We start from the raw sequence: 26,124 nt of genomic DNA, 5'->3' as shown, positions 1-26,124 counted from the left end.
CTCCCGCAAGGGCCCTTGACCGGAAATCAAACACAAGACCTGACCCTCTAACCCAGGGGTCCTCACTACAGCCCGCGGGCCACATGCAAATACAAATAGTGTATTTGTTCCCGTTTTGTTTTTTTACTTCAAAATAGGATATGTGCAGTGTGCATAGGAATTTGTTCATAGTTTTTTTTTAAACTATAGTCTGGCCCTCCAACGGTCTAAGGGACAGTAAAACTGGCCCCCTGTTTAAAAAGTTTGAGGACCCCTGCTCTAGCCACTGAGTCACATCGGCCAGGGCTGTATTTGGAAACTTATTATAATTTTTGGTTTGGTTTTGCTATTAAATAGAGAAATTAGGTTCATTTTATGATTCTTTCCAAGCCCTAATTTTTTTGATGGCTAGAATTGAATTAAATAATATTCCGTCGCCCTGTGGTTCAGTTGTGTAATGTTATATTGTTTTCCCTGTGTAAGCCAAGGACAAGCTGAACCCCCTACCTTGTTATTTTAATTTTTGTTTACTTATAAAATTGAACATTTTGATACATTTGCTTATTGGTATTTCTCTAGTGAATTGTCCATAGCGTAGATTTTTTTTGTTCTCTTCAGTTTGTTGAGTTCTATTTTATAGCTTTCACATTTTGTCAAATGTTGAAATAGGTTGACTGTTGACTGTCATTTTAATTTTTTAACTACCATTTTCCATTGTGCTATGTAGAATAATTTGGTCATCTTATTTCTGAAATCCTTAATATAAAATAGATGCCTGTGTTTGAGGTAAAGTTGAAACTTTATTCAAAACAAAGATATGTAAATAGCCAGTGGGATATGTTCTTTAGGAGCACAGAGTTCTGGGCTAGAGATTCAAATTTTGGGGTGACCAGTTGGTAGTTGAAACCATGGGAGTGGAAGATTCTCTACAGAGAAGAATTTAGAATGAGAAAGAAGATGAGGACTGGAAGGATGTCATGGGAGGAAGGTCTGGCCTCAGGTGGAATGGGAGGAAAGCTGCACACTTCCTTTGTAGCAGTGAGTGTGAAGACTGCTCTCCTATTAGAATCACTAGAGAAGCTTTTCAAAATAATGGTTGATGTGCAGGCCCCACCCCAGCACCCCAGATTCTCATGTATTTGAAATCCCCTGTTGATTTTAATGTGCAGAGAGAATTAAGAACCACTCTTTAGAATATATCTGCTTATAATAAGTCAGTGAGCCCTAAACTTTTGTATGTCACAGAATTATCTGGAGGACTTGCTAAGTAAAATGCGGAGTACTGGGCCCATCCTCAGTGTTTGATTCAGTAGGTCTGGGATGGGCCTGAGAATTTGCATTTCTAACAAGTTTCTAGGTGATGCTGAGAACCACTATAACCATAGGTGGAGGAAGGGAAGCCCTTGGGAAAGATGGGTATATAGATACAGGTGGGCTTTGTAGGTTTGCTCCCAGGGCATTTCTTAAACTGAAGGGCAATAGTATGAGAGCTAATTTGTGAATTCTTATTGATGTGAGTTAATTGAAGATTGATTTCATTTCTCTGTGTTTTTTTTTTTTTTTTTTTCAGAATTTCTGTGAACATTTGAATTTTAGGAGTTTTTAGAAGGCTAATAAATTATAAAATTTTCTCTTTTTCTTTTTCTTTTTTCATGTGCATCTCTAAGACTGGTTTTAAGGGGTGTGGCCGGCGGTTTTGGACTCGATGAGTTTCCACCGAAATGTCGGAGAAGTCAGGCCAGAGTACAAAAGCAAAGGATGGGAAAAAGTATGCGACACTCAGTTTATTTAATACTTACAAGGGTAAATCATTAGAAACTCAGAAAACCACAGGTGAGTAAAATTAAATGGCATTTATATTTTTATGGCTTTTTTGCTTTTGTTACTATACCAGTAAGTGGTGCACTGGAGCTTTTGCTGCTAAGAAGTGGGACAAACCCATGTCCACACACCCTATTTACAGTGAGCTTTTTATGTACACAACACTTTTCAGGGGATATAAGTTATATATCTTACAATTAAAATCTATAAACATGTTTATTTATTTTTTCTTGTTTGTTATTAGCAGAAAAGTAGAAGTTGTGTGGTCTAAAGGGGAAACTGGTGCAAGGAGATTGGTAGGCATAGAGATACGTGTTAGTGGGATTTATTTCCATTTCATATTATGGACTAGAAAGAGTCCTGTGGTTTCTTTGTTTTGTTTTTTGATACCTTAAACCCAGTGTTTACAATAAAAAGTGAAAGCTGGACCACATATGTTACATTAGCAGTGTTCATTATGCACATAAGATCAGCATATTTATTCTTTAACATACTAAGTTTTTGAGTTTGAAATAGATTCTCCAAAAAAATTACAAAACTGGCATTGTCAGTGTTCACCTTTCGTTGTGTATAGGATTTATTGTTAGAATTTTTACAGCATCTGGTTAGTGGCTTGATAGTTTATTTTAAATATAATCTCTGCATTGGATTTTGTTGCAGATGTGTAGCTTAAAGATTCTGGCCTTAAAATATTAGGAAATAATAGTTCCAGATTTCATTAATTTCTATTTCTATATTGTTTTAAGAATAAAGTGGGTAATAAAATAGATGTTCTAAGAAAGTTGATGTTATTGACCTTTAGTTGCAGCTCGACATGGATTACAGAGTCTTGGAAAAGTTGGTATTTCACGGCGCATGCCTCCACCCGCTAACCTCCCAAGTCTCAAAGCAGAAAACAAAGGCAATGATCCTAACGTGAACATTGTACCTAAAGATGGCACGGGATGGGCATCAAAACAAGAGCAGCACGAAGAAGAAAAGTAAGTCAACGTCTAGTAAAGAGTGAAACCAGCCCCCTTTCTTGGTAGGGAACTTATGTTTAAGTTCCTTCTATTAGCTAGGTGTTGTGCTGGGTATATGATATATGTCATGCCCTTTAAAGTTCATCAAGTCAAACTTTTGATTGATTTTCCCTGTAAGTGGGTTTAGTGGCAATAATTCCATACGTTAAGACAGAACAATGACAGTTGATAATAACAACTTTTCTTAAAACCCTCTGTCAGGTTCCCTCCTTCCCCACTCCTACCAAATCAGGCTTTCTCTTTCTAGTGTGATTGGAAGTGGATTATATTGAATAATTCCATGGCACAAAGAATTTCTGTCTGCCTGGTTCCCTGAAACTATGCCTGGTGCACATTGTAGGTGCTCAAGTGGTATTATTTCACTGAATAAAGAACTAGCAGGAAAGCTGGAATAGAATTAGTGTCCCTGTTAATCATCATTCATTCAACAAATATTTAACATTCTGTATGTCAAGGATTATGCGGGGCTCTTAATTTGTTGAATGATCAGTTTAAGTAGCAGTAATTTAAAAAAAATAAGGCAAGTATCTGGGTACTTAATGCTTTTTGCCTATATCATCAAATTTCTGTGCTCTTGTTTGGGGAGCTCTCTATAGTAGATTTGACCACTGGAGTAAAGCTTGTCAAAGATGGACTGTCCTCTGCTTCTTAGTTGTAGAATTATTTTGCAGTAGTAAGAGGTCCGAGTATACCAGAAATATATTGTATTTAAGTCTCTTAACCACCTTTTTCCATATTTAAGCATTAACTCATTACAAGGATTGAATAAAATTGTAAACCCTTTTAAAAACACCTTTTACTTGGGGTGCATTAGGCAGATTGCTGTTACCTTTGAATACAGAAATAAGTACAGTGTTGAACCTGTTTACTGCCAGATGGAGAGCTTGCTTTATTAGCCTTATCCCCTGGCTAATTCCATCACTCCAGACCGTATGTATGTCTAAACTGTTAATTCTAATTATAAATGTTCACTTCTTCAAAATAGGTTTTGGGGAGCTATGTTCAATAATGAGTGTTTCTTTTTTTTACAAAATGGAAGTAAGCAGAGCTGTCTTCTTGGGGTATTTATCCAAAGGTAGAAATGAAGGGGGACAAAAACAGCTATACTTCATTTAAAGGGATGTTGCAGAGGGAAAGCTTTTGTGGAGGCTGCATCTGTGAGTAAATATGTAGCCAGAATAATTGTACAGAAATTCATCTTAAATACAACATTCAGTTTATTTTATTTAAACATAAAATATCTGAAATAATGGATTCATATTTTTTTTAAGAACACCAGAAGTTCCACCAGCACAGCCAAAACCTGGGGTTGCAGCTCCCCCAGAAGTAGCACCTGCTCCAAAATCATGGGCCAGTAACAAGCAAGGTGGGCAAGGAGATGGTAAGTGGACATTAGCTGGGGCACATGGTCAGGCTTGATAGTTACTGAACAGCCATGCAGGAGATACAGGGTTGATTAGTGTGCTGGCAGCGCGGAGAACATTGTCAAAGGATATACTCAGGCCCTATTAGGTGTCTTTTAAAAATCTCTTGGGCTAATTAAGATTCTAGGTCAAGAGCTATGTATGCCCTAATGATAATGAGTAAGATTTAAGAAGGAGTCTTTAGGATACACGCTGTCCCATATTATTTTATCTTTATCCTACACGGCCAGATAAAGCTTGTACTTTCAACTGTTTGAGACAAGTACATGTAGATTGCTAGAAACTATATTCATCTTCATCTATGTACCCTAACCTCTCTGTTTCAAACATACTGCTCATGATTTCCATGGTAGAGTAGAACTAGAGAGTAACCCGAAACATAATAGTTAGAATACTTCTCTCCCCACAGGGAATTGTGGACACCCTAGCAAAAATTTTTCCACTTAAAAACAGGAAATGTCTATAAAATACTGTACGGAAAAATTCATCTAAGCCCTGAAGCTAATAAAATTAGCTCTTTTAATATATACAAGTATAACATAAATACGCAGGCAGATAGGGTAGGTAGGTGAAGAGTGAGGGTCAACTAGTAGCTCAACAGTAAATTAAATGAAAGTAGGCAATGAGATGAAGGCATTTTAGCCTCACCATGGTACTTGAAGTATTCATTAAAACTATTTCAGCCCTAGCTGGTTTGGTTCAATGGATAGAACGTCAGCCCACAGACTAAAGGGTCACAGGTTTGATTCTGGTCAAGGACATGTATGAACCGCGGTTGCAGGCTTGATCCCCAGCACTGGTCGAGGTGCGTGTGGGAGGCAACCAATCAAGTGTCTCTCTGGCATGGATGTTCTTCTCTGTCTCTCCCCCTCCCTTTTACTCTCTCTAAAATCAGTGGAAAATATATCCTTGAGGAAGGATTAACCAGAAAAAATCTTTTTCAGTGATATAATTTGAACTGATTCTTAGAGGTATTAAGGAATTTACTTCTACTGAAATAAATGAGAGAGAAAAGTGAAACTCTTCACTTGCTTCATCTTAGTGAGTCCTCTGTGACAGTGTCTGGGATGCTCCTTAGATCTTTATCTCCTCATGGCTGTTCATTAACTTTCCAAGGGATTCTAAATCTAAATAATTAAAAAGTTTTGTGGATACGAATAATCATCATTGAAATATGCAATAATTTACCAGAAGAAGGCAGAGAGCTCTATCCTGGGAGGGTTTTGAATATTCTTTGGTATTGAGGTTACATTCACTGTTTTTTTTTAAAAAAAAAAATTCTATAGGAATCCAGGTGAATAGTCATTTTCAGCAAGAATTTCCCAGCTTGCAGGCAGCTGGGGATCAGGAAAAAAAAGAAAAAGAAGCAAATGATGACAACTATGGACCTGGACCCAGTTTACGCCCACCAAGTAAGAGCACTTTCTGTTTAATAAAAACCTAGAATGAGGTAACATTTGTGTTTTATCTTGTGATGTAACTTCCTGCCTGCTAGTGTTGTATATATGACTCGCCTACTTTTAAAAGGCAGACAGTAACTAGTTGTTCGCCATTCAAGTGTGGTTTCTACATTAACAGTATCAGTTCAACTTGAGAACTTGTTGGAAGTATACATCTTAACAAGATGCCTAGGTGACTTATTTGCACACTAATATTTGGTTGTTTTTACAATAGTAAAATATTTAAGGCAAACCTCCAATATGCATATACTTACGTATTTATAAATTATTCTTTTGCTACTCCATTAATATTTAGGGATCCCTTGCTTTTGAACTCAAACCCAGGAACTAAATAAGTTTGGATAGTGAGAGATACTTGCATTATGTATATTACAAAGCAAAAATTTGAAATAGAAATATAAAGTCTTTGAGATTTCTTTAAGGCTTATTATTTGTATTAGTTTCATATTATCATTACCAAATATCTCAAAGGACCTGTATTCCTGGGGAAGTTCCTCTTTACAGTAATGGTTACAAATTCATATTTCTGATATCCTGATACATTTTGTATTTTGGGGCTCATTTCTTGTCAGGTCTGGGTAAATCATCTTATTTTATTTATTTATTTAATCCTCACCTGAGGATATGTTTTTTTAAGAAAGAGGAAGGGAGAGGAAGAGAAACACAGATGGGTTGCCTCCTATACTCGTCCCAAGTGGGGAACAAACCCTCAACGTAGGTATGTACCCTGACCAGGAATTGAATCCATGGCCCTTTGGTGGATGGGACGACATTCTAACTAACCGAGCCACCCAATCAGGGCATCTTTTTTTTTTTTAAGTGCCATGATGTTCAGGAATTTATATTAGGAATAGAGTGTCAGCTCTGCTATTTTCCTTTGATTTTCATCACATATCTGTTACTGCAAAACCAATTTGGCAACTTTAAGCAAGAAACTGAGCCCTGCCCTGACCGGTTTGGTTCAGTGGATGTAGCATCGGCCTGCGAACTGAGGGGTCCTGGGTTCGATTCCGGTTGGGAGCATGTGCCTTGGTTGTGGGCACGTCCCCAGTGGGGGGTGTGCAGGAGGCGGCTGATCGATGTTTCTCTCTCATTGATGTTTGTGACTCTCTATCCCTCTCCCTTCCTCTGTGTAAAAAAATCAATAAAAATATTTTTTTAAAAAAAAAGAAGAAAGAAAGAAACTGAGCCCTGACCAGTTTGGCTCAGTGGATGGAGCGTCGGCCTGCGGACTGAAAGGTCCCAGGTTCGATTCCGGTCAGGGGCATGTACCTTGGTTGTGGGCACATCCCCAGTAGGAGGTGTGCAGGAGGCAGCTGATCGATGTTTCTCTCTCATCGATGTTTCTAACTCTCTATCCCTCTCCCTTCCTCTCTGTAAAAAATCAATAAAATATATATTTTAAAAAAAAAACAACAAAACAAAACAAGAAACTGAATAGACTGATGGTTTCACACAGTACCTGAGAGTCAAGGAATGTGGAAGCAGCTTAGCTGGAGGTTCTGGCTCAGGAACTCCCTTCACAGTTGAAGTAAAGCTGTCATCTGACGCTGACTTTACTAGGGCGGCTGTTCCCAGCTCACTCATGTTGACCTGCCATCCCTTCTGTTCTTTTCTGCAGGTTACACAGATCAGTCTTGGTACACTGTGAGTGGGTGGTAGACAGTGTGTGAATACCAGGTGATAAAAGACCCTTTGAGGCTACCTACCAAACAAGGATTCCTTGTAAAACCACTTACCAGTCTTACTTGGTTAAGTGTAGTTGAACCAGATAATATAGTCACTAAATCTGCTCACTTGGTCACATGTAACTAGCAATAGTAGATTGAAAACATGAATGAGCATTATTGTCAAACTTTCTGGGTTGTAGAACTCTTACTCCCTACCCTAAGGAACTTCAGGCATAACTGTATTTTAAACTCAATATCAGATATTGGTAAAGCTTAATAGAGAACTACTAATGTTTTCTTCCCCTACCACATATTTTGTTTTGGTGACACCTTCTGAGGTACATCTTCTCTGCCACTGTTCTTGACTACCTGAAGCTTTAGTAGGGCCTAGATTAGATTTTCACTCTGTTACATTTTCAGATTTTTCCTTAATTCCTTTCTTATCTCCCTCTGTACCAGATGTTGCTTGTTGGAGAGACGGTGGTAAGTCTGCTGGCTCACCCTCAACATCTGACCAAGATGAAAAGCTTCCTGGCCAGGATGAAAGCATAGCTGGGTCATCAGAGCAAAATGACATCCTCAAAGTAGTAGAAAAGAGGATAGCTTGTGGTCCTCCACAAGCTAAACTGAATGGACAGCAGCCTGCCCTGGCTTCCCAGTACCGAGCTATGATGCCTCCTTATGTGAGTATTGCTAAATAGCAAGTGCTTAAATTAGAGGTGTTTGATTGGGGTTCCAAAAAGAGACTTGGAATGGGGAAAAGTTTAGGTTTTTAATTTTTATTAACAACTAATAACAACAATTAGCATTTTCTTTGATAATGAATTAGGAAACAAATCACAGTACCTGTGTTTTTATTATTAATAGGGGTCATTGATATTTTCATATCACATTACATTGTTTTAGATATTTCAAAATGTTGTTTATACTCAACATTACTTCATAATATTTATTAGGCCCATGGAGAGACCCACTTGTTATTTAATGACCTAATAAAGAAGTACAACACATTTGTGACATTTGTTTTTTTAAATATTGTGGTGACAGAATTTTAGTATAATTGTCATATTTCACATCTATAGATTGTGCATTTTAAGACATTTTTATTTTAAAAGTCTATAGAATTTATCAGACTGCCAAAGGAATCATGTATGGCACAGAAAGGGTTAATACTGCTTTAGTTCTAAAGTCTTTGTTAGTATATCTTTTTTAGCTTTTCATTATGGAATATTTTAGACATATGTAAAAATAGAAATAATAGGACAGTGAACCTCTCTCTTCCCATATCTACCATCCACATTTAACAGTTAATTTGTGGTCACTCTTATCTCCTGTTTCCTACCATCTTGGATTATTAAAGTAAATCCCAGATGTCTCAGTTTATAATTACTGTCTGCATAGTAACTTGACTCAGAATCCACCTGTGCCTACCCATAGGAAATCTCCAAGCCACTCCCCGTCCACCCCCCTTGGAGTATAAACTCTCCCTTATTTTTACCTGAACTTAGTTTCTCTTTATCAGCAAATCTGCCTTCAGTTAACCTGCCCCTGCATTAGGATCAAGTCTCACATTATTTCCTTTCAAGTATTAGAATTTGGTTAAGGCAATGTTCGGCAAACCGCGGCTCGCGAGCCACATGCGGCTCTTTGGCCCCTTGAGTGTGGCTCTCCCACAAAATACCGACTTCTGCGCATGGACCATGAAGTTTCAATCGCACTGTACGTGCACGCCCGCACGTGGTATTTTGTGGAAGAGCCACACTCAAGGGGCCAAAGAGCCGCATGTGGCTCGCGAGCCGCGGTTTGCCGACCACGGGGTTAAGGCTTTGCTGTTTTCTGGGGTGCATGCATATCTTTTTTAGTTTTTCATGTCAGTTCACAATCACCTTTATGTAATTTTGTTAACGGGATAACAAGTTCTTCCTGTGATGTGTGCTGGTTGTTATCATTTGTAAACACTTGGTGGAGGCGGTGATCTTACAAATGGTATTTATCATGTTTGTTTTCCACATTCAGATGTTTCAACAGTATCCGAGGATGGCATATCCTCCTCTTCATGGTCCCATGAGGTTTCCACCTTCTTTATCTGAAACAAACAAGTAAGACTACTAAATGATTAAAGTCCACATGAAACACATATTATGCTCATTAAGATTTTCTGGCAGTTGAGTGGATTGTGATGACTGATTTATTTTTCTTTTCTCAAAGTACAATTGTATACTTGGCTAGCTTTTATACAACAAAATTATCTTACATAAAATTCTGAAAACTGACAATTAGGGCACTAAAAATCAATGGCACTTGTTTATTAGCCCTTCTTCTGTAATGTTAAGGACTCCCCATTCTCTTTTTGCTTAATGCTCAGCATCCTCCTGAATGATGGTTTTGTTAAAGTTCTGTATTTTGAGATTAGTATTAGCCATATTTTCCTTTAACATATATTTATTTTATTTTAAACCTTTGACAATTAAAAAACCTTGTCTGCTATTAAACACTTGCATAAGAATTATGTATTGCCCTAAATTTATATTTTAATATTATAATTTCTTCATATAAATGCATTATATTTTGTATATTGTATATAAAACATTGTTGAATTGAAATGAACTAAATTCTAATCTTTTAATTTAGAATTATTAAACCTTTGTATTCTTTCTCCTTAAAACCTCTCATTCATTAGAAGCCTTCGAGGAAGAGGCCCACCTCCTTCATGGGCCTCTGAGCCTGAACGCCCCTCCATCCTTAGTGCATCAGAACTGAAGGAGCTTGATAAATTTGATAATTTAGATGCTGAAGCAGATGAAGGTTGGGCAGGTAAGAGGCAAAATTAATGAAGCGTCTAAAATTTTTTGATGCTTCTAAGCAATCCTTCTGAGTTTTCCTTATTTTAATAGGTGCCCAGATGGAAGTAGATTATACAGAACAGCTGAATTTCAGTGATGATGATGAGCAAGGAAGTAATAGTCCTAAAGAAAACAACAGGTAAGTTGTGATGTCTTTTATGATTAATAGTGTGAGTTTATTGGCATTAAATCTGAGAGGCTTCATTATTAATAGGCATTTGTTCGTTATAGAATTTCTACATTCCATTCTAAGGACTTTTATTGAGTGTGGATGTGATTAATGAGCCAATTTAAAAAGTACAGTTAATCAGTAAATTAAAGTTTTTTGTTTCTAAAGAAAGTGGATATTTTAACAAAGATGTTTAGATAACTGCCATCTAATTGGAGATCTTTTTTAAAAAATATATGTATATATTTTATTGATTTTTTTTTTTTTTTTTTATAGAGAGGAAGGGAGAGAGATAGGGAGTTAGAAACATCGATGAGAAAGAAACATTGATCAGCAGATCTTTTTTAATCCTCACCCAAGGATATGTGTATTGTTTTGAGAAGGAGGGAGAAACAGCAATTGCTTGCCTCCTGTACACACCCCAACTGGGGATCGAACCCACAACCTTTTGGTGTATAGGATGACATTCCGACCAACTGAGCAATTCAGCTAGGGCTAATTGGAGATATTTTGAGAGACAACATTAAGGACCATTTAAAACTTATTACTTGCTTGACCTGATCTATAATTTACAAAATTGGAGAAATGTTACTTGGGTTACTACATCAAGTCTTTGATTTTTTAAGCTTAACAAGCAGCGTCTTGGAAAATGGGAACCTTATTTTTTCTTTCTTATGGAATATAGGGGCCCCAGCATCAAGAATATATAGGTTATGTGGCATAGCAATTAGGCTTTTAAAATACACAGGAGCTTGCTTACATGCACACATTGGTGTCGTTTTTCAGCCATGGCATTGTAATACTCTGCTGTTTCGCGATCAATTGTGAGATGCTGTGATTTGTTGTGGGTGTTTTTTTTTAATACTGTAATTTGATTTATCTTTTTCATTAAGGTAAAATAAATTACAATACAGTTATTAAGTATCTGTAATATTATTAAGTTGCATTCATTTGGGACTTTGGGTGAGGGTGATGGAAAATGACGGGCCATTTGCCAGGTTGTGTTGGGTGTGAATATATATATTTTTTTATTATTATTTTTTAATCCTCACTTGAGGATATTTTTCCATTGATTTTTAGAGAGAGGGAAAGACAGAGAGAAGCATCAATGTGAAAAAAACATAAATTGGTTGCCTTCTGCATGAGCCCCTACTAGGGTCCGGGCCCAGGCCAGGGAGGAGCCTGCATTCAAGATGTGTGCCCCTGACAAGAATCGAACCCAGGACCATTTGGTCTGCAGGCTGATGCTCTATCCACTGAGTCACTCCAGCTAGGGCTGTGAACATCTATTTTTGACGGTACTGTACTTTATATTTTGTGGTGATAACTTGGCCAAGCCCAGTCCCCACTACAGTATAGGTATATATAGTGGTGCTAATTTGTTTATATATTGAATAAACAAATTAGCACCACTGCATCACAAAACCATCTCTTTCATTCCTTGATAGATTTTTTTCCCTTGAAAACATCTGGAAATATCCTTTTCACGTAAAGAAAATTCATTTACTTAAGGTAGAGTCTGTCCACCTCACTTTTTTATTTCACTTGGTTTTTTTATTCTTCAGTGAGGATCAAAGTTCCAAAGCCTCTGAAAATACTGAGATTCGAAAAGAAGCAGATGAGGGGTGCAGCACTAAATCATCATCTCAGATACCTACCCAGCCACCAGTAGCAAAAGCTCCTTATGGGAAAGGACTGCCATTTAACCAGGTTTGTTGGGCTCCAGGAGATCTTTGTCCCTGCAGATACTATGGATGAATTAACCTTCTTAATCAGAGTTGGACAAAGACTTAGCAAACGGAAATGGTATATTTTTTTCTTGAATAGCTCTAGATCTAAATCATAATTTTATTGCATATAATAGGAACTGTAATACAGTAACTAAAATTATTATGTAGAAACTAAACTTTTACCCTTTTTTTGGTATAATAATTCTGTCATATCGAAGTAGAGGAATAAATTGTTTTGCCAGGCTACCATTGCTGAAGGGCTTTATGGTTCACTGAATACTTTATACATCCTAGTCAGTAGTCATCTGAAATTGTACCCTGAGTAGGGAGGTCACACATAGGGACTAGGAACATCTATTAACTGTGAGCCATTTTGAAGAACATTATTAAAGAAGGGAAGTAAGTATGTGGGCAACAAATACACTTGATCCTACTTGAAAGTAGCAAGAGCTTCATTGAGAACTGGGAATAAAAAAGAGCTACCTTCCAGAGAGTCCACTTAACTCCACGTATTAGTTGAAGTCACGCAAATAGATGGAGGAACCCGTCCCTTCAGGGCGTAAAAGTGAGTAGCTAGCAGTCTCTATGAAAGCAAAAGAAAGTCAACAGACTTCAGTTACAGCACACTGTGATAAAGTGCTGCAAGAGAGAATGCACATAGGAAATTCTTGGAGAATACTATGGAAAAGCCTTTACAAAAGGCTTGGTACTTGAAGCAAGAATTAGCCAGTAAACACGGGAGAGCAATTCCTAGCAGTGAGAGCAAGAGTAAGAGCTATGTAAAAACCAGTCGTTAGTTTTGTATGCTATAAAAGGAGGTTTAAATTTTGTTCTTAAAGCATTGGTTAGCCATTGGAGAATAAATTTGGAAACTTTGAAAAGGGATTTTTCAAGTATTCTTCATTCTAAATTTCATCATTTGTGTCAGTTTTAACCTACTGGCATAATGGGAAGTGATAATTCCTTTGTGAAAGAAGAGAGAAATATATATATGTACATATACACACACACACACACACACACACACTAGGGGCCTGGTGTACGAATTTGTGCACCATTGGGGTCCCTTGGCGTGGCCTGCAGGATTAAGCCAAAACCAGCTCTCCAACATCACCCAAGGGGTTCTGGATTGCGAGAGGGCGCAGGCCAGGCTAAGGAACCCCACCAGCATACGATCAGGGACGGGGAGGGATGCGGGAGGTCTCCAGGGGGTGTCCGGCCTGTCTCACTCACTCTCGATCAGCTGAACCCCAGCAGCAAGCTAATCTACTGGTCAGAACATCTGCCCCGGGTGGTTAGTGCGCAAAATAGCAACTGGTCGACTGTCTGCCCCCTGGTGGTCAGTGCACATCATAGTGAGCGGTTGAGTGGCCTTAGCATATCATTAGCATATTAAGCTTTGATTGGTTGAATGGACAACCGGACACTTAGCATAGTAGGCTTTTATTATATAGGATATTTTTTATTGTTTAAAGTATTATATATGTCTCCTTTTTCCCTGATTGACCCCCTCCCCTGTCCACTCCCATCCCTGGGGCAAACCCCCACTACCCCAGTGTCCGTGTCCATTGGTTATGGTAATAGGCATGCATACAAGTCCTTTGATTGATCTCTAAACCCCCCTCCCTCCCCTGCCCCTTGTCTTTGGATCTTTTTTTGTTCATTAGTTTATGTTGATCATTATATCCCACATATGAGTGATATCATATGATATTTATCTTTCTCTGACCAGCTTATTTTGATTAGCATAATGCTCTCCAGTTCCATCCATGCTGTTGCAAATGGTAAAAGTTCCTTCTTTTTTATAGCAGCATAGTATTCCATTGTGTAGATGTACCACAGTTTTCTACTCCACTCATCTGCTGATGGGCACTTAGGCTGTTTCCAAATCTCAGCTATTGTAAATTGTGCTGCTATGAACATAGGGTGCATATATCCTTTCTGATTGGTGTTTCTGGTTTCTTGGGATATATTCCTAGAAGTGGGATAACAGCGTCGAATGGGAATTCCATTTTTAGTTTTTTGAGGAAACTCCATACTGTCTTCCACAGTGGCTGCACCAGTCTGCATTCCCACCAGCAGTGCAGGAGAGTTCCTTTTTCTCCACATCCTCGCCAGCACTTATCATTTGTTGATTTCTTGATGATAGCCATTCTGACAGATAGGAGATGATACCTCATTGTTGTTTTGATTTGCATCTCTCAGATGATTAGTGACTTTGAGCATGTTTTCATATCTCTCAGCCTTCTGCATGTCCTCTTTCGAGAAGTGTCTATTTAGGTCCTTTGCCCATTTATTGATTGGATTATTTATCTTCCTTTTGTTAAGTTATATGAGTTCCCTAGATGTTGGAGATTAAACCCTTATCAGTGATAACTGGCAGATACGTTCTTCCATGCAGTGGGCTTTCTTATTGTTTTGTTGATGGTTTCTTTTGCTGTGCAGAAGCTTTTTATTTTGATGTAGTCCCATTTGTTTATTTTCTCCTTAATTTCCATCGTCCTAGGAGCTGTATCAATAAAGATATTGCTATGACAAATATCTGATATTTTGCTGCTGAGAAGTATTTTATAGACCATATTTTGATATCTAAATTTTTTCTGTGTTTGTGACACTGATGTATATATTACCAAGTGAATATCCATATATTGTATCTGGTTCCAACATGTTTTAGATGTATGTTGTTTTTTTCTTTAGGTAAATCTCAGTTTTAGTTTGATGTTAGAGAGAAAATCCAGAGAAAGTATTGGGCTTAGATAAATAAAAATTCAAAATTAGAGGCATATTTCTAAGCAGCCAACTTACCTGAGCTAGAATTCCAGACTTTATACACTAAAATTTTACTTTTTTGCCAAGTTCTTTTGAGATCCTAACCTTATAGAAATCACAGAGTAATTCTATAGAACGTAAAGTTATCTTTGCAGTTTTATTGAAAACGAAGAAAGAATAATGATTGTTTGCTTTTTGTAATCTTGTGGTTTCACTGAAAAAATATATATATATACAGTCAGAAATATTTCCAGTAGATATTTTTCTCTAATTATTTTGTAACAATCCATAGGAACGTGGACCATCTTCTCACCTGCCACCACCCCCCAAGTTGCTTGCACAGCAGGTAAATTTTAACTACATGCTGGTTTATGATCTCTATGTGTTTGACTTTGTTTTCAGGAAAGATTCTACATGTGTTTTATTTATAACTATTACCAACTTTCTTTACCTCATAGCTCCTACATGTCTACCTCTTCAAACCTTCCCTCTTTGTTCTTAGCTGATGAGCAAACTCCTCATTTCACTAGGAAAACAAGAAGCAACCACTTTTCCCATTTTTGTGCCCTTCCTGTTCTGACTGCCTTCCTGTTGCCCTTACCTCTTTTCCATGTTCCCTGGATCCCGTCTTCTATCACTTGCCAGTAATATTATCTCTCAAACATCTTTTAAACCAGGCTCCTTTCACTCTCACCCACCCTCCATCCCCTGTGAGTTTCTACTCTATTTCTCTGCTCTCCTTCATGGCAAAATCATTTCAGTGAGCTATTCATACTTGTCTTCACTTTCTCATTAATGTCTCCTACTATACCTTTGAAACTATTATTATCAAGGTCAATAATGACTTCCATCTTGCCAAATCCAATTCTCTTATCTTCATTTTACTTAATCTCAGCAGCAGTTGACATAGTTAATCTCTCCGTCCTTCTTAAATCTCTTTTTTTTTGCTTGCTTTTGAGGCATTATATTATCTTCTTCCCTTTTTTCAATTTGTATTCTTTCTGGGCCTCCTGTACTGGTCTTTGAGAGTTGGAGGGCTCAGGGCTGTGTTCTCACTCCCTTTTAGACATCTGGTAATACTGTCAACAATTTAAAAATATATTACAACTTAGTAAGACCCAAGAATGTGATTTGAACATTCACTTCACAAAATAAGGTATACAGGTGGCCAACAAGCACATAAAAAGATGCTCGGTATCTTTAGTCGCCAAGGAAATGCAAATTAAAACCACAACACATCCCAAATTAAAAAGGCTGATGACACCAAATGTTGGTGAGGATTAGAGCAGCTGGCGCCCTCATACATTACTGGTGGGGCTGTGAAACCTTATCATCACTTCGGATGATAAGTGATTTTTGGCGTTTCTTATGAAGTGAAACATATACATACCATATGACTCAGCAGTTCCATCCCTAGATATTTATCCCAGAGAAATGAAAACATACACTTACACAAAGACATAGGCATAAATTCTGATAGCTGTTTTATTCATAGTTTAAAAAATCTAGAAGTAATGCACATGTCCATGCACAGATAAAGCCGTGTGCCTGAGAAGGAATACTACCCAGCAGTGGAATAGAGCAAACTTGATGCACACAGTGATCTCAGCCTGTTAACCTGAGCTTAAGAAGCCAGGCACAAAAGATAATATGACTTGAAATCCTAGGAAAGGCAAAACTACTCTTTCTTGCCAGCGTGGATCAGAGGCTGGCTGGGGGCAGGATGTGGGCAGAGGAGTGGTGGGAAGGCTCCATGTCTTGATCGGGGCAATAGTATTCAGGCGTGTGCATCACATTTTATGTAAATTAATACTTTAGCGAAGTTGCTTTTTTAAAAAAAAAATTGCTTGTTCTGAGTTTACTGTGTACATTAGGCACTTCTATATAATTGCTTTGTTTATGCAGCTTGCCTTTGAGCTATAGAATGTAAGTGGTTTGCCTAATACAGCACTGTTAGTAATTTATAGTCTATCTTCCTGGAGTTTTGTTTTGTTTTTTCATATTCAGCCCAGTGTTTTCACCAGACCATTATTTTTTAGGATTCTGAGTAGGTAATATGGCTTTTTAGGTTTCTTCACCCTAGTAGCTTATTAAAATAAGTATTTTTAAAACAAAAATTTTTTAAATTCCTTAATTTTTCAACCCTTTTTATTTTGCCAGTCTACATAGTCGCTGGCAGTGATTTTAGACCTTACAGTACTTATTTTAGAACACATTAACTGAAAATTGAATCATTAAAACTCAGTCTGCCAGGTGATCCTTCCTTGGTCCATTTGGACTCTAGGTGGGCCTTTCTGGATTTCTCAGTTTGGAGCTGGCGCTCTTTCCACTCCTTCTGGGGCCAATTTCTAGGGACTCCCTTCTGTGGAGTGGCAGTGTCTTCAGCTGTCTGCCCTTCCCTATAGCCACTGCCATCTTCTCAGGGCTCACATCATGCATCTTTCTGGACTTTTTCTCCCTCTTTAGGCTTCCATCTTCTGCAGTTGCTGTTAAAACACACATTCTAAATTTCCTTTGTCTCTAAATTTAGATTCTGAAAGTCATGTTGTGACAGCTTCTAACTTTATTCAACAAATACTGAGTGAGCCTCATGTCCAGACAATACATAGGCACATGCTCAGTAAATATTAGATGGTTGAATTAATTATTCTGCTGTTAGTTTGGGGAATTAATCTAGATTCAGTGTGTTTGCATTTTAATGTGTATGTGTATCAGGAAAATTTCTGACATTTTGTGGAGTTTTTTTCTTCCCTCTCCATGCCTATTTATATCCCCCATTTGTCAGAAATAGATTTGTTTAATCTCATCGGATAATTTCTCTGAATGTTTCAGCATCCTCCTCCGGATCGACAGGCCATACCTGGAAGACCAGGCCCTTTCCCCCCGAAGCAGCAAGTACCGGACGAAGATGAAATATGGAAGCAAAGAAGAAGGCAGCAGTCAGAACTCTCTGCAGCTGTGGAGCGCGCTCGTAAACGGCGTGAAGAGGAAGAGCGGAGGATGGAAGAACAGAGGAAGGCAGCTTGTGCCGAGAAACTGAAACGATTAAATGAGAAGCTGGGCATCGTGGACAAGCAGCCATCTCCAGAGGAAATTAGAGAAAGGGAGCGAGAAAAAGAACGGGAGCGGGAGAAAGAACTTGAAAAAGAACAAGAACGGGAGCGGGAGAAGGAAAGGGAAAGGCAACAGGAGAAGGAGAGAGAACTGGAGAGAGAGCAGGAAAAACAAAGAGAAATGGAGAAGGAAAAAAGGCAAGAAAAAGAGAAAGAACTAGAACGGCAGCAGGAAAAGGAAAGAGAACTAGAACTGCAGAAGCCGAAAGAGCAGGAAAAGGAATGGGAGTTGGAGAAGAAAGAAAGGGAGAAAGTAGAGGAAAAAATCGAACATAAAGAACCTGCTTTAGAACCTGTGGTAGAAAAAACAGAAAATGAGAACTGTAATAAAGGTATAATAGCCTTATTTATTCTTATACGCTTTACAAAATGCTTCACGTTACTCAAAGTGTTGATATCTGTATATTTTAATGTGTGTAATCTGATTTTAGAAATCTAAAATATAATTTCATGTGTAATCTAAAAAACAAAGGTTGTGGGGTTTGGGGGTTTTTTGTGGGGGAGAGAAATTAACTTTCATTAGATGCTTTAATATATTGTTTCCCTAATTTTTTCCTTGTGGTTAAATACATGTGACATAAAAGTTAGCATCTTAACCATTTTTAGGTGCACAGTTTAGTGCTATTAATACATTCATAATGCTGTGCAGCCATCATCACCATCCGTCTCCCGAACTCTTCATCTTGCAAAACCGAAGCTCTGTACCCAGTAAACAATAGCTCCCTCTTTCCCTCTCTCCACAGCCCGTGGCAACCATTCTACTTTCTGTCTCTCTGATATTGACTATTCTAAGTACCTCATATAAGTGGAGCCATACAGCATTTGTCTTTGTGACTGGCTTATTTCACTTGGCATACCAACCTCAAGCTTAATCCATATTGTAGCGTATTATAAGAATTTCCCTTTTTTTAAGGCTTAGTATATGCCACATTTTTCTTATCTACTCATCTGCTGGTGAGCACTTGGATTGTTTCCATTTTATGTACCTATTTTGAATAATGCTGCTGTGAATGTGAGTGTACAGAAATCTCTTTGAGACCCTGCTTTTATTTCTTTTGAGTTTATACCTGTTTTCTAGAACGAATATGACTATGGTTTTCTTTGAGATGAAAATTTTTCTTTTTGGTATGTGTATGGTTCTCCTTTTGTGTAATCATACTTGACACCCTTTACATAGAATAATGATTTATGTTTGAAGATAGTCAGTGATCACTATGTTATCATCAGACTTAAATTCATTCTTTTTCTTTATAAATAATAGTCCCTTGATTAAAAAAATATCCAATGCGTTTTATTTTAAGTATTTATAGGCTGTCTGTGTTTCCACGTAATTTCTTGGGAACGATAAGTAAATGTTGATAGTAACATTAATATTTATTAAACCATGGAAGATAAGAGGTGCTTGAAATGTTTTACTATCACAGAAAATCATACAGATTTTTATATAGTGAAGCATTTGGACCTCTGATCTCAGTATTAATAAGAATCCATCTTTGAGGAAATCAAAGGTTTTATTAATCTAATATTACCTCATTGATGGCTATCAATATTAGAATGCAAAACAGTGTTTTCGAGTATTGGGGATGATTTTGTCTTCGTTTTCTTTTTAAATATAGCTAATAATTTCACTTTAGCACAAACATGTATTTGGTAAGTGTTATAGATAAATTATCATTATCGTTTATCTTTTCTTTGGGCAGAGGATGACCCGGTTTGCACTAGACAAGACAGCAATCGCAGTGAAAAAGAGACCACACAAGTGGCACATGAAACAGAACCAGAATCAGGGTCTCAACCCCGGCCTGCTGTTTTATCTGGTTATTTTAAACAGTTTCAGAAGTCTTTACCACCACGATTCCAGCGGCAGCAGGTAACAATAAACACATTATCATGTACAATTGAAAAAGTTTATTGTTCAATAGTCTGAGAAATAATTTGACATAAAACCTATGATACATAAAGCACACTGGTTTTCCTAAAATTCTTGCCCATTTTAAGAATAGTTTGTTAATAGGGATTTTACCTTGAACTTCTGTCATTCCTTTTTCATCTGCCTCCTTTATAGACACCACCTCTCTTTCTAGGGAATGGTTTCTGCGATATAATTAATGAGTGATTAGTTGCTTAAGTCATGATCCCATAACTTGTCCTTTGTTCCTTTGTTTTGCCATCTTTTGCTGTTAAATGGCTCTTAATTCTTTTCCTGGAATTATTCCAAATGTTCTATTTTTTCTATTTGATTGGTCATATTAATGTTTCACATGGAACTAGAATCTCAAGCTGAGGGGCTCTGCTATTTCAGGAACAGATGAAACAGCAGCAGTGGCAGCAGCAGCAGCAGCAAGGTGTCCTTCCCCAGGCGGTCCCTTCACAGCCATCTGGGGCTGCTGTCCCTCCTCCGCCACACCGACCTCTGTACCAGCCCATGCAACCCCACCCTCAGCACTTGGCTTCCATGGGCTTTGATCCGAGGTGGCTCATGATGCAGTCGTACATGGATCCTCGAATGATGTCAGGTAGACCTGCTATGGATATTCCTCCCATTCATCCTGGTGAGTTCAAATCCCCATTGTTGCATGGCTCACTTGTAGTTATGCAGGTTCAAAGTTTTTCATTTTTTACTTCCATTTTTAGTCTTAATTCCTCTAAGAACTTTAAAGGACTGCTAGATTTTTAATCATAAAATTAGATAACTTGCTTTTAGCAGAGAGTAGTTAAATACCAGACACTAGTAAGACCAAATTCCTATAGCTATTTCCTGTTTTGTAAATGTTATTTGAAGTTTTTAAGATGGAAAATTACTGTTTCATTAACAATATCTATTTGATACATTGTTTCATTCTTTTGTTGTAGCTTTGAATTTTTCCATATATTATATATTCCATCTTAGTTTTTCTAACATTTATCAGCCTAACATTTGTTTCATTGTAGTTTAGCTAAAAACAAAAGAATTAGCAGCCTTTCATGGAATCTATTGAAATAAATCCAGACAGCCCATTATCAAAATATTGAGGAAAATTTATAAGTGATAAGAACATGATCAAGAAATCCCATTGTGATAATGAAATTTTAAAAGGCACAATTAATAGCATATTGATCAGCTAATTAAACTAGATTAATGTTTCTATAGGATATATCTTGTCTGAAGTTTTTACTATTGGTGTCATTCTCCTTCTGTTTGTATTAACATGCATAGGATTATAATGCTTGTCATCTGATTATATTTCTTTCCTATAAGGTAAAATAGGCTGCTGTTGTGTTTTTGCTTGCTTTGTTTCCTCAGTTCTTAAATATGTTTATTTAATAGCAGCTATGAAAACCTCACTCATGGAAAAACATAATTGCCAGTAATCGTTTGTTGAGTTCATTAATTTTATGGCAAAAAGTATTTGTTTAGCTTGAGTATATCAAGAATACCAAATAGCAATTAATAACCTACATTCTGTGTCTCTAATGTTTTTGTTTATTTCATTTCTCTCCCTCCCACCCGCGACCCCCATCTTTTTCTGACCTTTTGTGCAGGAATGATTCCTCCTAAGCCTTTGATGAGAAGAGACCAGATGGAAGGTTCAGCCAACAGTTCTGAGTCATTTGAGCATATAGCTCGATCTGCAAGAGATCATGCGGTTTCCCTCTCTGAGCCTCGTATGATGTGGGGGTCAGAGGCCTATCCTCATACAGAGCCTCAGCAGGCCACTGCTCCTAAGACAGCAGAAGAACCTGAAGGTGTAAGGTAATTATGAAAACTGTTCATAAACCCAATAGAATATTGTGGTGAAACCAATACTGTTCAGCATCCCTGAAGGTCATTCTGATTCAGGACTGAGCCACAAACCTGATAGCCTCCCATTTTGTGTGTCATTTCATTTTTGGACATATTTTCTTTTTTCTGGCATTTCTGTATTGATTAGGGCTCTTTGTAAACTAGTTCCATACACTGAATTAAATGCTGAAGTTCAGTACATGTTAAAATTGGCATGTTTCTACCAGTGATAAGGTACTTGACATACAGTCTCACTAAAGTGTTGATGTAATTCTTCCACTAATGAGAAATGGCAGACATTTAATATCAATATCTTATGGATGTTTTCTAAGATCAACATAAGACACAATCTAATTCAAAGAAACTTTGAAGTAGCAGACAGTCGGTGGTCTGTATAAACTTATACCCATAAAGTTAGTATTTCTGCCCTTTGTATATTATGATTTTTATAATTCTGATTCTTTGGGAAAGATAGACCTACTCAAGGTAGTAATAGGTGGAAATTATCAGTCTTGATGTGTTAAAAAGTCCTATCAGCACAGTCTAAAGGAATGAACTTTAATGTTTTTAATTGTGGGGAAAACACATAACAAAATTTTAGGTATACAGTACAATGTTGTACAGTGATGTATAGCAGAGCAGAACTCAAGAACTTAACTCTTCTTGCCCAACTGCAGTGTTCACCCATTTAGTAGCAACTCCTCATTCCTCCTCCCTTTGAGTCCCTGGCAGTTACCATTCTGCTTTCTGCTTCGATGAGTTTGATTGCATTATATACTTCATGTAAGTGGGATCATTACGTATTTGTCCTTATTGTGACTAACTCTTTCACTTAACACAATGTCCTCATCTATTAGAGGCCCAGTGCATGAAAATTCATGCGCTCAGCGGGGCGGGTGGGGGGGGGGTGTGTCTCTCAGCTCTGCCTGCACTCTGGGACCTCTTGGGGGATGTCCACCTGCCGGTTTAGGCCCGTTTCCCGGGGGACCGGGGGCCTAGGGAGGCGGGAGAGGCTCCCACTCACCACCTCTGCACTCGCAGCCCTCAGCCCAGCTTGTGGCTGAGCGGAGCTTCTGTGGGAGCACACTGACCACCAGGGGGCAGCTCCTGCATTGAGCATCTGCCCCCTGGTGGTCAGAGTGCATCATAGCAACCAGTTGTTCCACTGTTCGGGTCAATTTGCATATTACCCTTTTATTTATATAGGATACTGTATTTTCTTAACTCAGTCATCTGTCAGGGACATTTAAGGTGTTTCTACCTCTTGGCTATTTTTGAATAACATTGCACTAAACTTTATAGAGACATGAAGATGCTGTTTATGATTAGGATCCATTGTTTGCTTTAAAATTAGAGGGTTTATTTTGCTATGCACTTACATGTGTGAAAGATTTTGTCTTGATGGTTATGCTTTTGAATTCTCTTTATGCTAGGTCTGAAGCCACGCTGGATCAGGAACCGATCACTGCTGCTTATCCTGTAGAACATAGTCAGTTAGAGGCCCATCCAAAGACAGACTTTGTTAGAGAATCAGGTGAGGCCGAAGTACAGAAGGTTTTAAGCAGGTCTGTGGAAGACATTAAACCTCCCCACTCTGACACAGTCAGTCAGTCTGCTTGCTTTGATGTTCCTGATCAGAAGACTATATCCACTCCTCAAGAAGAGCGGATTTCATCGGGAGAAAATCAGCCTGCCCGAAAAAGAAGTGTATCCCATGGATCTAACCATACTCAAAAATCAGAGGAGCAAAGAAACGAGACATCTGCAAGCATTCCTAAAGTAACCAGCAGGGGCATTGATTCAAAAGAACCAGCAGAAAGGTCAGAGGAAAAACCAAAAAAAGATGGCTTTCTACGATCTTCTGAAGGACCAAAACCAGAAAAACTGTATAAATCTAAATCGGAAACTCGTTGGGGCCCGAGGCCAAGCTCCAGCAGGAGAGAAGAAGGTAATGACAGGCCTGTCAGAAGGTCAGGTCCCATTAAAAAACCTATCCTTAGAGATATGAAAGAGGAACGAGAGCAGAGGAAGGAGAAAGAAGGAGAAAAGGTCACTGAGAAAGTTGTAAAACCGGAAAAAACTGAAAAGAAAGATCCTCTTCCTCCACCGCCACTACCTGCAGCACCTATTCAGCCACAGGCCGTTCCACCACCACCTCAACCAGAACCAGAGAAATTTCCTTCAACAGAAACTCCAACTTTGGTGCAAAAGCCACCTCCAGACACTGAGAAGCCTTTGGAACCTGTAAGTAGTGCTGAGGTAGAGCCTGCAACTAAAACTGTAAATCAAACTGTAACAGCACCAACAGTCAAAGAAGAAAAACAACCTGAGAAAGTTGTCAGCAAAGACCTTGTTACAGAGAGGCCTCGATCAGATTTAAGGCCAGTAATTAAAAAAGAATCCACTCAACCTCCTAGGACCTATTGGAAAGAAGCGAGAGATAGAGATTGGTTTCCAGATCAAGGATACAGAGGTCGAGGCCGAGGAGAATATTACTCCAGAGGCCGAAGCTACAGAGGCTCTTACGGAGGGCGGGGCCGTGGTGGCAGAGGGCACACTCGAGAGTATCCTCAGTACAGGGACACTAAGCCTCGCACAGAGCATGTGCCCTCAGGACCTCTCAGACAGCGAGAGGAAAGTGAAACTCGCAGTGAGAGCTCCGATTTTGAAGTTGTTCCCAAAAGAAGACGACAGCGAGGTTCCGAGACTGACACCGATAGTGAAATTCATGAAAGTGCAAGTGACAAGGACAGTTCAAGCAAAGGAAAGCTTCCCAAAAGAGAAGACCGGTCTGAAAACAAAAAACCTGTAAAGCCTCAATCTTCTTTCAAGCCTGAAAATCATGTCCGAATAGATAATAGACCTCTAGACAAACCGTACATAAGGGATGATGACAAGTCTAAACCAGGCTTCCTTCCTAAAGGAGAGCCCACCAGGCGAGGCAGAGGGGGGACATTCAGACGCGGTGGGAGGGACCCTGGAGGACGCCCCTCGCGCCCTTCCACCTTACGAAGACCTGCCTATCGGGAAAATCAGTGGAACCCAAGGCAGGTAGAAGCTCCTAAACCAGATGATGGAGAGCCACCAAGAAGACATGAGCAGTTTATTCCTATACCAGCTGATAAGCGACCTCCAAAATTTGAGCGAAAATTTGACCCAACTAGAGAGAGGCCTCGAAGGCAGCGTCCTACCCGACCACCCAGGCAAGATAAGCCTCCTCGATTTAGACGGCTCAGAGAGAGGGAGGCGGTCTCAAAAACCAATGAGGTGGCAGTGCCCACAAATGGCACAGTGAGTAACGTGGTTCAAGAACCAGTGAGTACTGCTGGGGATGTTTCTGGGAATAAGACTCCAGACTTGTCTAACCAGAACTCTTCAGATCAGGCAAACGAAGAATGGGAAACAGCCTCAGAAAGCAGTGATTTCAATGAGAGGCGGGAGAGGGATGAAAAAAAACACGCTGATTTGAATGCACAAGCTACTGTGAAGGCGGGAGAGACTGTTTCAGCCCCCAAAAGAGAAATAGCAAAGAGAAGTTTTTCTAGTCAAAGACCTGGCGTGGACCGCCAGAATCGGCGTGGCAACGGAGGTCCACCCAAATCTGGGAGGAATTTCTCAGGTCCTAGGAATGAAAGGAGAAGTGGCCCACCATCCAAAAGTGGGAAGCGAGGGTGAGTCCTTTGTTTCACATATAATTACTTTTGCACCTTTAAAGAGACACAAAGTAGACTTCTTGGCTGAACTGTGCAAAGGAGCCAGTCTAGGTAGAGGACCACACATTGTTCTCCCCAAGTTATCTTTTCTGTTCTCCAAGTGTAATGGGTGCTTGAAGGAGAGAGTTAATGTCCCTCAGGAGTCTCTGCCTGCCTGGTGTCCAGTAGGGGCCTTCTAGGAATTTGTAGCTTTGGGAAAATTTATGCACCTGGGGCTGCATCTGTACAACGATTTCCATTTAGTAAGTCCTCTTACTGATGATGAGTAGCCCACCTTTTTCTTTGTTTCTCATTCACTGTGGTGCTCACAAGTGGCCTCTGGACTTAAATTAATATGTTATAATAACTATAGACTATATCACTCTGTACTGGTTTATAGATAGTGAATGTTGAGCTTAAGGATAAATTATATTCCCCCTCTAGCTGCAAGCCTACAATAAATGATGCAGCTAGAGAGAAACCCAGAAAGCAAAGTCCTGCCCAACCACCAAGGCCACCACTAACATAAATACCAGGTTATTGGATTTTTTTAAAAGAATTTTTCTAAACTGTGCTAAACTTAATCTATTCTTTTAAATATTAAAATGTTGGTTAGTTATTGATTTCTTTAGTATTAGAAAAAAAATAAATCTAGTTTTAAATCTAGGC

The 26,124-nt window shown here is 38.7% G+C and overlaps 1 protein-coding gene across 25 annotated transcripts in view; it reads left to right on the top strand.

Annotated features, from left to right (window-relative positions):
* PRRC2C (proline rich coiled-coil 2C) overlaps window positions 1–26,124 on the top strand; it is a 78,751-nt gene that overhangs the window by 18,899 nt on the left and 33,728 nt on the right. For 19 of the 25 annotated variants that reach the window (XR_004973385.1, XR_004973386.1, XR_004973388.1 and 16 more), the window contains exons 2-16: window positions 1,647–1,812; window positions 2,603–2,780; window positions 4,094–4,203; window positions 5,533–5,658; window positions 7,836–8,059; window positions 9,393–9,475; window positions 10,057–10,190; window positions 10,271–10,358; window positions 11,954–12,098; window positions 15,180–15,233; window positions 17,720–18,332; window positions 19,701–19,870; window positions 20,303–20,552; window positions 21,523–21,733; window positions 23,197–25,434. Coding sequence is in view for 21 of the 25 variants with exons in the window: in XM_036344393.1 (XP_036200286.1) it covers window positions 1,701–1,812; window positions 2,603–2,780; window positions 4,094–4,203; window positions 5,533–5,658; window positions 7,836–8,059; window positions 9,393–9,475; window positions 10,057–10,190; window positions 10,271–10,358; window positions 11,954–12,098; window positions 15,180–15,233; window positions 17,720–18,332; window positions 19,701–19,870; window positions 20,303–20,552; window positions 21,523–21,733; window positions 23,197–25,434 (4,736 nt within the window). In the remaining 4 variants the exon portion in view is untranslated. Of the gene's footprint in view, window positions 1–1,646; window positions 1,813–2,602; window positions 2,781–4,093; window positions 4,204–5,532; window positions 5,659–7,835; window positions 8,060–9,392; window positions 9,476–10,056; window positions 10,191–10,270; window positions 10,359–11,953; window positions 12,099–15,179; window positions 15,234–17,719; window positions 18,333–19,700; window positions 19,871–20,302; window positions 20,553–21,522; window positions 21,734–23,196; window positions 25,435–26,124 lie in introns of those variants that run through there. The other 6 variants (XM_036344399.1, XM_036344389.1, XM_036344386.1 and 3 more) reach the window with 4 other exon arrangements.

The sequence above is a fragment of the Myotis myotis genome, unplaced genomic scaffold (assembly GCF_014108235.1).
Source record: "Myotis myotis isolate mMyoMyo1 unplaced genomic scaffold, mMyoMyo1.p scaffold_m19_p_18, whole genome shotgun sequence".
Classification (NCBI taxonomy): Eukaryota; Metazoa; Chordata; class Mammalia; order Chiroptera; family Vespertilionidae; genus Myotis; species Myotis myotis.
Note: the sequence above shows the minus strand (reverse complement) of the source record. Positions and strands in the feature narration are given on the sequence as shown.